General features: G+C 41.0%; 1 protein-coding gene across 1 annotated transcript in view; it reads right to left on the bottom strand.

Annotated features, from left to right (window-relative positions):
* The window catches only part of UTRN (utrophin), a 374661-nt gene that overhangs the window by 305516 nt on the left and 54214 nt on the right, over positions 1-14931 (bottom strand). The window contains exon 3 of the mRNA XM_027888221.1: positions 11707-11768. Within this exon, the coding sequence (XP_027744022.1) occupies positions 11707-11768 (62 nt within the window). The remainder of the gene's footprint in view (positions 1-11706; positions 11769-14931) is intronic.

Below are 14931 nucleotides of genomic sequence, written 5' to 3'. Positions count from 1 at the left end.
GGAAGGTCTTTATAATTATACAATTAATTATGATTTTGTAAAATTAGAACAACACACACATGTATTACACCAAAACAGAGAATGCTATAGTTATATATCCTCAATAAATTTGTTGCCTTCAGTCCAGAAGTTTTAAAATATTTGGATCTTCTGAAAAAGCAGAAAGATACCTCATTTAATACTCTGTAACAAGGGTATAGAGAGCATAGAGCCTTCTTTCTTTGTTTCCATCCCCTCACTTCACACACATGAAAAGAAGTTGAATGACTTCCTGCTTTCAGTCATTAATTTCAACAGGTCACGGTATGTTCCAGCCCCATGCAACACATCCTGCTGTGACGGTGGAAATAATTCAGATTTGCTTTCTGAGGAGGATAAGACTTTTCCATTTCACTGGCCATCAGACTATCATTTTGCTGTCAGCTTAAAGAGTCAGCAGAAGAGTATTTAATTATTTCTGCAATCTAAGCTACTCTTTCCTGGTTTATTAAAGTACCCGCTATCCCTAAAACAGAGACAAAGCAATATGCAAAGCCTTGTATTTCACAGAATCACAGAATATGCTGAGTTGGAAGAGACCCACAAGATCATAGAGTCCAACCCTTAGCCCTGCATAGGACCCCTCCCAACTCAGCATATTCTGTGATCTTCATCTCCCTTCTTCAGATGCTCTCTAATAGCTTGGTATCTTTCTTATACTGTGGTGCCCAAAGCTGCACACAATACTCAAGGTGAGGCCACAAAAGTGCAGAGCAAAGCAGGACAATCCCCTCCTGTGATCAGTTAGTGATGTTTTGCCTGATGCACCCCAGGAAGTCAGCTCACAGGAAGTATTTCAGAAGTGCAAGGTGACTCAAGTTTGCTAAGAATGGGCTGCAGCACTCACCCCACCAAGCCCATGATCACCTCCACAGCAGCACACCCATCAGGAGGGCTGGAAACCTGCTCCTCCAGCTTCCCACACCCACATGAAGCACACGCAGACACCTGGTGGCAGCGGCCACCCAGGTACCCTTAGCTGTCCCATCACGGCACAAAGCCAGCCCTGACAGTCAGCTGATGTTGCAATGGGAGCAGAGACCGCACAGGCACTGCATCCTGCTCTGCTGACACTGCCTCCTCCCACCCATGCTTTTTCCTCACACCTGAACACACATTTCCATGTGAGATCTGCTATGAGAATCATGTGGTCTGCAGTCACAAACATCACTGCTTTGTCCTCTAATGTAGCAGGATGCTGGCCCACTTTCTTGGGGTGCAATTGACAGCAACCCACAGTACTCCAGAAAAAAATCTTCTACATTCTTTTTCTAGACACAACAGCTACAGATCCCAGCTTCTGACAACTGTATGACTTACAAAGTTTATTAAGCATAGAAAGGTGTGGGAAAACAATTTCTTTAAATGGCAGCCCAAGAGATAGTCCCAGATATCCGTTTCCCAAGAGAAGGCAAGGAAAAGCTCTGGGGCAAAGCTAACAAAACAGCTGTGCATGCCCTTCTGTGCCAGGCATGAGCCAGGCCAGCTTGCTGCCACCACCACCATCTCCTTGGGATAAAACACATGTAGAACCCCAGTTTCACATGTAGGGCCCAGCACCTAGTCTACTGGGGCAGGCTGCTGTGGCAATCTGGGAACTACAATACATGGTCACTAAGTCCAAGCCTGTGCTTCTAGTCAGGGAGCTTAATTCAAACCAGGGGTCAGGAGCACACTGAACCCTGGCTCTGACCCACCACCCTGACTCCCACTACAGAGGCACTTGTTCCATGGAGACAGCACTGTTGTGAAGCAGACAGCCCTGGGACCAATTTTGTGCTGGGGCAGTCTGCTGTGCTGCAGCAAGAGCCTGGGCTCTGAGGCAGGGCAGAAGTCCTCTCCCACCATACAGGGTAAGGCCTGGGGCTCTGCAGATTGCTTCCCTGCCAATACTCCTAACCCCCAGAAAGCAATCTGGCCTTCTGAAAAATGAAGTCTGTACACAGAGATACACACGCACACAAATAAATATAAAATCTGCAGTATGTAAAAAGCACATGTATTTCTCCCTCTCTGTAGAGTCCTGCCTGGCATGCAGTACACTAAGACAATCTAAACTGATTTTCAGAACTGACATTTTAATCACTTTTTAGATACTTAAAGACTACACAAGTACCATGTAGTTCAGCCCCTGCCAGCATCCTGTAAGGAGAAGCAGTCCATCAATGCTCATAATGGGTCAAGAAATTTAAGTATTTGTCTTAGAACAGTGACAGTGACAAACCACACCAAGCCCTTCACAAGGGCAAATGGCTAGTCAGGGTTGTGTTGTTAAGTACTTAAGGAGCAGCCTACATTGTGCTAAGCACTGTACAAATACAAGGCAGATAATGGGTCCTTTCTCAGAGACAAAATAGAGTCCAGTTTATGCTACAAAGATAGTATAAAGGACAGGCAGGGACACACCACATACCAGAAGAGCTGTAGCGGTTCAGGGTGTAAAACATTCACATCCTCCTCACTGAACACTTCTATCAGTTAACAGAAGGTGGTTTTTCTCAGCTTTGCTTATGTTTGCTGCGACAGCAGAAAGAAAAGAAAAAGCCACCATACAACATTGGCCAATCTCTCTCCCTGCTCGAGAGGGCTCTGCCAGCAGAGCTGCCACACAGTTACTGTAACAGACACAAGGGCTTGATAAAACACACAGAAGAACATAATTAACAGACTTAACTTAGAAAGAGGCCATGGTGGTTCCCCAATGGTTTAAATTGGCACTGATAGCAGGAAAGGAGTTGATTCACTTGACAGGGCTGGTGTAAGGGAAAGGGAAAGAGGCAATAAGAAAGGGAAAGGAAGGCAGAGCAAGAGAAAGGAAATGAACAAAATAAAAGCTAGAAACCATATGAAAGCTGGGTCTAGGCCTGCTTGTGCTCCTATGAACTTTGCACGGTGACACATTTGTCATGCACCACAGGGCAGACACAAAGGATCAGAAGCAGATCCAATTCACCACATTACATTTATTTCAACAAATATTTTGGTGCCAGCTTTAGTGCTAACACAAGTAAGGGAGAGAAGAGACAAAGAGCTTTTGCTAGTTATCCACAGCAGAAACAACTTTTTCTGTTGATTCATCTCACAAGGCAGCAATGGTTTATTAATGACCTTGGAGGTGGAGACCAGATGCTAGCCATATGTGACAAGACCAGTCACCTCAGGCATCAGCTTTTCATGTTCCAGCAAGATACCGGCACTATTTGGGAAGGAGATACCACACGTGGTGATCTCCTCGCAGCAATAGCAGCCCTCACATGCCCCTTGGCCATCTTTCAGCCCCGCTACCTGGATCAGGTTTAACAGGGTGACTCACACTTCCTTGTGTGCGTCTAGAATTACTCGCAAAGAAGGGTCATCCAGGCCAGCCAATATGACTGTGCAGAAGTCATTCCTTCTCCTTGACAGAAACTGTTCCCAGGAAATGCAGGGAGATATAAACAAAATCCAGAGTAGGTTTTTTTAAGAGTCATCCAATGCTGCTGACAGTAGAAAGACCATCCATCAACATTTACAGTTTGTTCTACTAAAGCCACACACAGCTACAAGGCAGCAATTATTCTTGAATATATTCTACAGCAGAACATGCTTAATTATCCCTTTATTACAAATGGAGAACTGTATCAAACTGAGGCAAATTATAGAGAAAAAGGGAGTCACAAATTCTCAGTAAAATAAAACATTTTTTTTAAACACCAGCTATTCATGTTCTTTGTATATTGTTCTTGAACATGACACGCAAAGGCAATCATTAAAGAAGTTTTAATGTCTACCTAGTTGTTTTACTAGAAACATGCAGTTCTCTTATATTGTAATTACCTGCAGCAGATAATTTACATGTGCTTTAAATCAGTAGTTACTGAAAGTACATTATCAATCTAACTTTTCCGATAAGTGAATGTCAAATGTATTTGGGAGCAAGAGATAAGCGACCTCTATTTCACACCCTGCTCAGTGATACTGATTCAGACCTCCTAGTGACAATACTAAAACCAGGATGAAAGGTTCTCTCAGTTTCACAGTAATGCACACTGGCTGTCACCAGGAAAGCAACACATTTCATAAAACCACACATAGAACCTCCATCAGCCACAGAGGGAATGCAGCAGATGAGTTCCAGCTGCTCAGAGCAGTGCTGGGAAAAGCCCTAGCTGCCATTTATATCATCTGCCACCTCAGAAACACCAAAATACCCTGAAAAGACATGGGAAGCAGTACATATTGATTTTCCATCAGATTTTTCTGATCTTCAAATGTTACTTTTATGAAGTTCAGATGTGTCTTTAGTTAATTGTTTTTAACCCACATATGACTATTTTTAACATCTATTAAGAAGATGCCCAGTCAAAACAGTAGAGCTACAAAGAACCCTTTCCTCTTTTTCTCGAGAAGGGGTAAATATTGAACAGGTTGGGCTCAAACTAGAACACAAACCATTCATAATGCTCAAGTACATTCACAGGGAATTAATGGCAATCATCTACTTCGTTAAACAGCACAAGGAGCAAGAATTACACTTTATCATAACCAGTACAAAGTAAGAAACATGTCAAGTGCTTCTACATCATAAGCCCAGTACATGGGAACTCAATGTGGGAAACAAATCAGAAAGCAAAAAGGTCACTGCAAAAAGTAAACAACTAAGTCAACAAATAATCTTGCCAATTTCTAATTTAAGACCATAGTCTTTGTTTACAGACATATTTTTATTAAAATGTGATACTTTTTTTTCCATTCTCCTTCCACTAACATGCAGGAGTTACAGGACAACACACATAAATACCAGTTATGCTGTGACATACATTTCATTGAGCATGCTCTAATCCATGCTGAATATGCCTAAGGAATTGCAGCATCTCTACAAGACACTAGTACCAAAACTATGAATTCAAAAACCAAGTGAAAAAAAAAGTTACAACCACGAGAGGAAAACACCTTATAGACCAAATTAAACATCACTACTGGTGCTTAAAAATAAAATCGTTACATGCAACTAAATAGTTATTTCAAACCCTAGACTAATAGGGTGGCAGGCAGAAGACTAATCACTGGGATATGCTGGAAATTTTGATTCCCTTAGATGACAAACATGAGTTTAAGGAGCAACAAAGCTAAAAAGCTAAAGATAGTTCAATCCACAGAACACCTAAAAGACTTTACTGACAACGTGACAGAGGGAGAGAAAACACATCAATGCAAATATTAGACATAGCAAGCAAGCAAAATAACCACAAGGCATCAGCAATGCTGTGGTTTTTTCTCCCCAGAGTACTTACTAATGCATTTACATAAGCTTACATTATTATAACACATTTAATGTAACAATACTGATCGCAGCTTGCAATTAAGCCTCATTATGTAGTATTATTACCAGCAAGGGCAGCTAGGACCATACTAGGACAGTCAGTTATTTCTCCCATAAGATTGGAAGGTTAACCTTTTATTTCTTTTTTTTTCAATCTAGATTATAACTTGGCTTCTTAAAAAGAAAAAAAAAATCCTGCTGACCAGGTTGACTATTATTCTCATTAGCAATTAACAGGTAAAGGTAAAGATTTGCTTCAGTGCCTCTAACAGGTTCAACTCTAGTGCCTGAGAAGGTCACACAAACACTCTAACAACTGGAATAGTAACCAAGTCCACGAATCAGAATCAAACTCTATCCCAAACCCAGAGCATTAACCAAAGTCAGCAGTAATTACAGTCTGTATTACTATTCCAAGCTTCAAAGTCCAGCAAGGAAGATGCTGCTCCCAATCTGTTCTTAGAGCAGAAGACAGCAGCAGTTTAGAGGAGGGCAGAAAATTGGCAATTCTCATTCTGTGGCTATGTCTGGGAGAGATCATGAACTGCTACATATTATTGCTTTTATGCTAGAAAGTAGTCATCCTTACCAAAACTCATAACCAATTAGAGAAGAAAACATTTATTTTCCCGCTGCTTGGTTAGCTGACATCCTATTTGGCTTCTTATAGAGAGACATCAAGCAACCCAGTTAAGAATTAAAGTAGATTAAAAATGGAATTTTTCAAGGCCAGCTCATAATACAAATACTAGTTCTTTTCCATCCGGGTTGTTCCTCTTTTCCACCTAGGCTGTTGTTTTTTAAGCTATGACTGTCTTTGAGGGAAGTTACATTTTACAGTTTAGTTCAGCAGTGAAAAACATCAGGAGCAACTAGGCTAGGGAATATTTTGTCAGTCATCAAGTATTTCCTTGCTTGCACCACAAAAATTGTCCTGGAGAAAGGACTAAAGACCATCTTAGGTGATGTCTCCTTGGACAGATAAAATCACCTAATCAATCTTTTTGAACTCTTTTTTTTTTTTTTTGCATGACTAATACACTGAACTCCATAACTCTCCTTTCCCCGCAGAAAATCACTTCTGAAATGTCTTTGACCTCAAGTGTCTTGGGTCATGTGAAATTAATTATCTTGAATAGGTATGACTTTGTCTTTAAAAAGATTTATCACATTTGCTAAGAGTCAGCAGTGGAGCAGCAAAATGTCTTTAGAAGTATTGGATCTGACATTTACTATTACGAGAAAACAACCCTTGGAGAAAAGGAGAAAATTAAGGAGCAAAAACAGTGGAAAAATCTATTCAGCCCACCTCCCAGAAACTTAGACAAGATTTTGCAGCTATCAAATGACCTGCTATAATGAGAGAGGGACTGTTTCAGTTTTAACATTCATATAAAGCCATAACAACCCAAAGCACTCCCAGTACAACTCATCAGTTCTCCTACTGCCCTATTCATCTTTACTCAGTGTCTTTCCAGGGGAAGGGACACATCAGAGCACAGGAGAGGCAATGCACAAGAGCACCAGCACTGAGCATTTGCCTTCTCCCAGGCTAACCTGGAGCTCAGCCCTGAAGCACGGAGTCTGCTCCCAAGATGCTCTCAGACTTTTCCTTGCCATTTAACCCTGAACTGAAGCATTTCTGGAAGACCACAAAGCAGGAGAGAGTTTAAGATACTGCAACAGCGTGAGTTGTCTGGCTTCATCCAAACTGGCACATCCTGGCTTCAAGCCCTGTCAGTGCTGGCCAAAGCAGATGCCAGGGCCCTAGCACAGGACCTGGAAGAGCAGAATCATGGAAATACATGCAGCAAGAACATTGCAAATGCTCTAGTAAGACTGTATAAGGCTTCTGTATATAAGAACAATGAAATTTAGAGCTTGGATTGGAAAGATATGGGAGCATATCACAGAAAGGGAAGGGAGGCCAAGCACCCAGGCATGCAAGGGCTTAGAATTCAGTTCCTGACATCTTGGAACAGTGCCCCAGCTGGCTCCATTCAACAGCTATTCTTACCCAAGACTTTTAACTGAGGGGCAGGGAAATCCAGTGTCATTTTCACTGAACACCGCAAACATCTCCGGGGTTTTATGTTCTTTTTGCAGAGCACAACCTTCCTAGAAATAAAGCTTTTTGCCATCCCTATGGAAAAACTTCACAAATATAATGAAGAAACAACTCTTTGGGGAAAACAGTTTGCCCATACTGATCTGTGAACTTCCTCCAGTGAGTGACAGCACTAAGCTCCGACAGGCTGTAACAGACCTGACTCTATGGGTCTATATTAAGTTAGGGCATCATGTTTCTTGTGCTGACTCTGGGTTACATCTGCCAAGTTCAGGAATAGCAGAAGAGGAAAGGAACCAATCTGAAAGCAAACTTGGAAAAGTACCACCTTGGAAAGTGGGAAAATGAAAGCCAGCAAAGACTGAATCCTGCAAGGAGGAAAAGGGAGGGCGAGGTTAGTACTGCTGAGAAAATGGAGATGCAAAAATAGGACTGACCACACAAGCATCAATCCCTGTAAGCGGGAAAGGAAGGACAGGCAGAGAAGGTCTGTAGCTTTAAAAAGAAAAACTGGGTCTTGCTGGGAAAGCAACTAAGTGACAAAGAAGTGGGAATGAAATAAACAGAGCAATCAAAACTCCAGATTTCCCAGGATTGCCAGGCAGGCAAGCTTTCTGACACAAGAGGGTGTAACAGTAAGTGAAGGGGGGGGGGGGAACACAAAAACACACAACACAAACCAAAAACAGGGTCAGAAAGTAGGAGTAAAGAAAGAAAGAAAGCAGGGCAGAAAAAAAAATTGCCCTTGCAGAGTTCTAAAGTGGGACACAAGACTCCTGAATTCCTCAACATGCCTATCAAGTTTCTAGAAACCATCTAGAGTTGCAAGTGTGAGTATCCAGCCATGATGCTATGCAGTTATGAGCTGAAGAGTCAGATCTGAGAGATGGAACTAAGAGTCCCAGGCTTGTTGATACAAATACAGACTGAAACTATTCTGACATTTGGAAAACTACGGTTGATAAAATCTCTGTTCACTCTCCCTTTACATATGCGAAACAAGTAACAAATGGTTAAAGAAGCACTAAATTATTCTGTGGACTAGAATTCAAACTCTACTTTTAGCCAAGAGTTCTGCTGTGTCTAATCAGAATCATTTACAGCAATTTTACGTGCAATCACTAACTGTGTGCCAGACTAAGAGACTTCCTTAGATCATTAAGTCCAGTCCTTGCTGATACAGACATCTTCTTGAAGTCCCTTTTCTGTGCTGATTCAAGCTCCATCTCAAAACCAGCTAGGTATTTTAGATGGTTTGCTTTAGTTTGCAGAAGAGATGAACACTCTGAACCCCTTCATAAGACTCAAGAGCTCTGTTTTATATCAAAATATGACAGAAATGCCAAATCCTCTGGGACAATTTACCCAGTGGCTCAGGTTGAGCACTCAAAATTGGTAGCCACTTCTGATATTTACCTTTATTCTCTGTGGCTGTAAACCACTCTGACAAGATAGTACTCTTGCACTGCAGAAAGGTGTTCTGAAAGTATAACCACTAATACATATGAACTGGTGAGTATTAATGAAGATTAATATATAAAGGGATAAAGGCATAGAAAATTTTACAGAGTGTGAAGGGCATGTATTAGCTAACCATACAACTAAATTACTTGATTGGCAAGGCTATACCACAGGGAAACACCTAAATCTGACTCTTGAAATTAGACTGGACAGAGCAATGGGAAAATATACAATAAGTAAAAACATCACATGGCGTTATAAACGTATGCTGCAGTGTTCTACATCAATATTTGAATGCAAAGTTCAACTACCCTACTGGTTAAAACTTGGTAATAGACTATTTATCCAACAATCTTTATTCCCTGTAATTTAAAAAAAAAAAAAAAAACCTCACTATGTAACCATCACAGGCTTGTGCGTTGTAGTGCGCAAAGCTCTGCTACGGTAAATATTACACTGAGCACTGAGCCTTGGCTGAGTACATTTATTGACCTTAAGACTCAATCCACTTTAAATGTTTGTGCCTTCATTTCAAACAATACATGCAAATAGAATGCATTGTTCTAGCACAGTTTAAATGAAGTGCACAAACACTAGTTACTGTACTGCAATCTACAGCAAGAACTCATCTCACTGAATAGGGTCCCGAAGCAGATATAGGCACCTCACAGCACACTTGAGATACTTTAAAGTGTTTTGCTTACCTACCTATTCTATGATGAGAGAAGGGAAAGGCACTGCTCTCTTTCTAGATCTCTTGTAAAACCCTACTGAATTGACTTCAATCAAATTTAGCATTATGCGATTGCAATTCTAGGATTTTGTATGCCAAAATAGTTTACAGAGGCTCAATGGATTACTTTTTATCTGTGTGTCTAAATGAAGGACAACATAATTAACATGGAAGGACAAGTAAAATTCTTGGAGTGAAATCTGCAATTCCACACAAAATAGCTCAGTTACCATATTTTGTGTTCTGCAATGTAAGTCGGACTTCATTTACCCAGCCTCTATGATCACTCTATCCTGCTAAGCTGCTGAATCAATCTAGTTCACAGAAAAGGAATTTTAATCAACCCAACTGACTTGGTAAATACAAAAACTTCAACAGGACTGAAATCAGTCCCTTTACATCTTCAAGGTACAGTTTGAAACTAGACTTTCATATATGAGGAGATTTCTACTTAACACCAGCAGTTTGGACATGCCAATCTTCATAAATCTCTGTCTTGTCATGGCAAAGTGGCCATGCTTAAGTTTGAATTGGATATGCAGTAGTCAGGAGTATTTCCTTTTGTAGGAGTCTCTTTAGCATGGCTTTCGTAGCTTCAGTGGGTTTAATGGGCCATGAAGTTACAGAGTTACCAAGTTACAGAGTGCCTTCAAATCCAATGACCATACTCTGTGTCTGCGAAATCCAGCTAAGCAGGATGTGTCTCAATATACAGTATAAAACATAAAGATACTATGAAATGTATCCATAGGTGTAAAAACAAAGACTGAAAACAATGTTACCTACTTGAGTATAACTTCCATAGCACATACAAGTCACCTAGCACATTCTCAGGATCACTTTCATTTCCATAGTCGTGCCATCTTTATGCCAGGATATATCTCTATAAACCGTCCTTTCTTTCTCACTGCATTTTCTCTCCTTACATGATCCTGCCCTGCCTAGAGCTCCTCCTGCAGGATCACCTTTCCTCTGGGCAGCAGTTGAAGTCGAATGTAGAGAAACCAGTTACCCATACACACACCCTCCCCGAAGAGCAAAGTAGCCAAGAATGCATTGGATGAAGAGTGCAGAATATCAGCTTTCAACCAAAACAAACCTAAGCCAAAGTGAATCAACCAAGGCCACAATCCTTGCATTGCTCCGAGTCCTGTTGCACAGGAAGGAAAGGATGGCAAAAATACCTTACGTTGCTTGCTGATCAAGAACTTCAGAAGGGCAGCGCTCCAGAGGCAATCATTCACTGCTAAAGCACTGTCATTGCTTTATTTGTAAAGAAAAACAAACCAACCCCACACACACACCCTTCCTTCTATGTTTATATCTGCTTTCAGCATTTCACATGCCCCTTTTCATTAACAGGGTGCCAAGTTACCCCACTTGCAGCACCACGCTGGCTAGAAAAAAGCCCACAAGTTTTCCTTGATAATATCCCAGGTTGCTTCACACATTCAAACTATGAAGTAGAAAAACTTCCCACAGCAACTGTGCTCCTGGGCAAAGTGTCATTTTTCCCTACCAGCAGAACAGTGTAAAAAGCAAGCTTTAAATAGCATCCCAAAGCAAACATCACTTCCTTTCTCATCCTAAAGCACAGAAGATCCTCAGTAAGTTTCAAGTCAATAAAGAGAATTCAAACAAGAAACATACAGCATGAGAGCCAAAGAAAATTCAAAACGAGCAAGTAAATTTCACAGTCGAGACTCGAGTAGCAACACCAGGTGGCTTCAACTGGAGGTTTGCAGAGTAAGTAAAGCTAACTCAGCAACACAGAGTAAACACAATTATTAAGGATCAAAATCTGCTGTAATGCGCTCTGAAAATTGCATGTAGAAATAAACTGTATGAAGAGGAACAAAACCAGACACGCTCATGCAAAGAACTGTTCTAACATACTAACAAATAGAATCTTTCTTTTTTTTCTTAGGACTTAGTATCAAATATTTATGTGCAAGGGGAAGCTAAGAGAACAAACATTATAATATTTTACCTACTTTCATTATACATTGAAACATTTTAATAGGAGTATTCTAAAAAGTAAGAGAAATATTTTCTAAAATGTGAGTCAAACAAAAGAAAGTAGTACTTCCAAATCAACATTACCTTGGAAAAGCGAGCATTTATCCATTTTGTAAAGGTCTTTTTCTGTACGTCATTGTGTTCATCTGAAGAAAGAGAATAAGAAAACAATGAGTGAAAATGCATTCTTCTTAATCCTAGATTGTTCAAAACAGGTCATATCAAGCACTGTCCCGAAGAATTTTCTGCCTAATCCATCAATAAAGCTGCTCAAACTTCTACAAGACACTGGTACTTGCAGAGTCACACAAATGTTTTGCCCTTGCTAGCAACCACAGCAGCTCCTTTGCATTAGAATCAGCCTCACCTCACCTCCCAGGCAGGATTCTGACGCATAAAATTCACAAGCTTTCCCATCTGGTGAAAAGCAGCCTATGAAACCATGGGCTTTTAATTAAGAGACTTTGTCAACACCTTTTTCCCTGGATGCATTACTGCAAAAGGTGCCAAGGCCCTTATTTCAGCTTCTGATGCAGATAACAGCCTCCTTCAGCACACAGCCCAGCAACTGTGGTAGCTGAGCTGCTGGAACCACCCTTGAAGCACTTGCAGCCTTACCCACCCTCAATCTGGCTTTGCACCTGGGTTCAGAACGATGTTAGTGATCAGTCACAGACAAGTTCAGCTAAAGTGTGAGAAGGGCTCAGCAGCCTTTACCTTCAGATGCCCCTACTGGTGTGACACCAAAGTACCCCCACCCAGGATCTGGGAAATAGCCAGAAGGACCCAGCAGGAAAGGAGGAAGGACAAGTCCTGCAGGTCAAAGCAGAGGGAGGAGCAGTGGCCTCCAGCTGTGCAGAGAGAAAGTAGCTTCCCAGGTTGTTTAAAGAAGCCATTTAGGAGTAACCCGCAATTTTACAGAGTCTGTCCCACTAAACCAGGATGAGTCACCTCCAGCAGAGCTCTGCCCGTATCACAGGACACATCTTGGGTAAATTGCACTGAGCACTGCTAAAGGTGGGATTATGCACTTAAATGACAATGACTTAGCCACTGACCAACCGGAACAAGGAAAGGAAGTTGATCCACTATGGATTTTCACTTCTGCTTGCTACAGCCAAGAACATATATTACATGCAGCCTTCAAAGGCTTCAAACTCCAAATCCAAGACCACACAGCCAAGACAGGCAGTGCCTTCCACCAGGCAAACTCAGTTTCACAGCTGCAACCCAGATCATAGTCTCCAAGAGACCTTCAAGACTCCACCAGCTTCTTGACAGACCAGTCTAGAGACACACTTTGGGTGTCCACAGCACACTGTTGCCTGGAATGCTCTCTTGCAGAACCTCTTGGTGGCAGCTGGTATCAATTTTTCCAAGCTCCACACCACAAAGCAGCACAATGCCATGGTGTTCAGACTAACTGTCCCTGCGCTAGGGTGAAGCCACAAACAGCTGACACTCAAACATTCTACTTCACGAAATCATGAAAATTTATACACTCTGAAGTAATATGATTATGATTAAAAGGCACCACTTTAAAGATCATACACTTCAGCAGAAGTTGAGATTTACACATTGAAGTTTTACCTAAAAAATCCAGATGTTTATTTAAAAAAAGTTTAAAAAAAAAAATCACAGAGTGATTTCTTAGCATTTTCTTAGCAGATTTCTTAGATGACTTCATGCATCTGAAACTGATGCTATTCATGTATTCATGTCTAATATAGCTAGCCATAAAGCTGTGAAAAAAATTACCAGGTGTTCTTTACTTAATGGACATGAACAAAGAATAGCAGCTACAGCTCAGTCCAGACAAGAGAAGTCACACTGGTAGGAAATGACAGTTGACAAACTTGATCTTTATGAAACTGCCCATAAAAATCTAGAATAAAACCTCCGGTTTGGGCTCCTTTCAGACTACAGCTGAAAAACTTGCTTAGGGCATGCCAAAGGATGCATGTCAGCCAGAAGCCCTTGTTTCACCCTTCTATGCCTCTCTTCTTTTGGCAGCTGAAGCTGACCCAACACAGCCAACTCCTGATTCATACCTCAAGCTCAACCAGGCATCAAAGACAGACCAATGTAGAATAAGATTTTTCTTAAAGAGCTTCAAGATAGCTACTTTGCACACACAGCAGGCCATGCTCAAAACAAGTGGTTGAAACTCAAAGTATTGTTCTGGGGGAATATAATTACCTAAGAGATCTCATTAACGCTGCTGTCTTCCCTCAGTGAAATAGAGCTCCTTGTATCAAAGACAGATAGAACGAAGTAACTTTCTGATAGATCCTAAGTATCCATCTCACAGGAGACTGACAGGGTCAAGATGAAAATTCCAAATGCACATATAAACATATTTACTCTATTTTTTCCCTACAAGTTTGGGGTTTCTTTTTTCCTTAAAGAAACAAGAATAGACTAGATCATTACCTGCCATTGTTGGATCAAAAATCTAGTTTTGTACAAAACTCAATCCCAGATTCTGTCCAACTCTTGATACTGTTTTCAGTTTCCATTAATTGCATATACTATTTGAATTGAACTTATTAAGATTTAAACATACTTCTCCCTTTTCAATATTATTCAATAACCTCTGTCTGTCCCTTTTCTGCCAATAGCCCTAAGTACATACCTATGTAGTACCAGAATGCTTCCCTAAGGCTCCATCTACCTTTTCCTTCCTTAAGCTTCAGTGAGAACGAAGAATAACACCAAAGGTTGAGATCTCACATTCTTTTAACAGTATTACTCTTTAACAAAATAAAGGCAAAACACCGAGGCCAAAAATAGTTGTATGATTGCGTAAAAGGAATGGTCATGAAAAGGGTCAAGGATTTATAAATCCTGTGCTGTAGGAGCTCTACACACCCCACTCTTGGAGGGTTCAACCCCTTCCCGAGCACACTTACAGCAGAAGGCAACAGCTCTTTTCAGCATTACATCAGCTTCACCTCCCAGGACAACATGAGCAGGCCTTGCTGCTACAGCTGCTCCCCCAACACCTCAGGTCCAGTTCATGTAAGTGCTCATGCTATGTGTGCTGCACTAGCATCCATGGCATTTACTGAAAATCCCACCTCTTTTCTGTCTTTTCAAAAAGAGGGTTTCTTAGCAAGGGTAAGGAAAAAAAAAACATCAAGAAACATATCCAATAAACAAAAACTACTTAGTCTTGATGAAAGACTCAGTGAAAGAAAGAATATGAATGCATATACCCAACTATCTCTTCAGTATCAGAGCATAATTTCTATTTCAGTTAAGTAAGGAATCAGAATCTGCACAATTCCTGTTTTCCCAAAACATCCT

This window comes from Empidonax traillii, unplaced genomic scaffold (genome assembly GCF_003031625.1).
Source record: "Empidonax traillii isolate 1590-97213 ecotype Southwest subspecies unplaced genomic scaffold, ASM303162v1 scaffold235:size1242204, whole genome shotgun sequence".
Classification (NCBI taxonomy): domain Eukaryota; kingdom Metazoa; phylum Chordata; class Aves; order Passeriformes; family Tyrannidae; genus Empidonax; species Empidonax traillii.
This window is presented reverse-complemented; position numbering and strand designations above follow the sequence as displayed.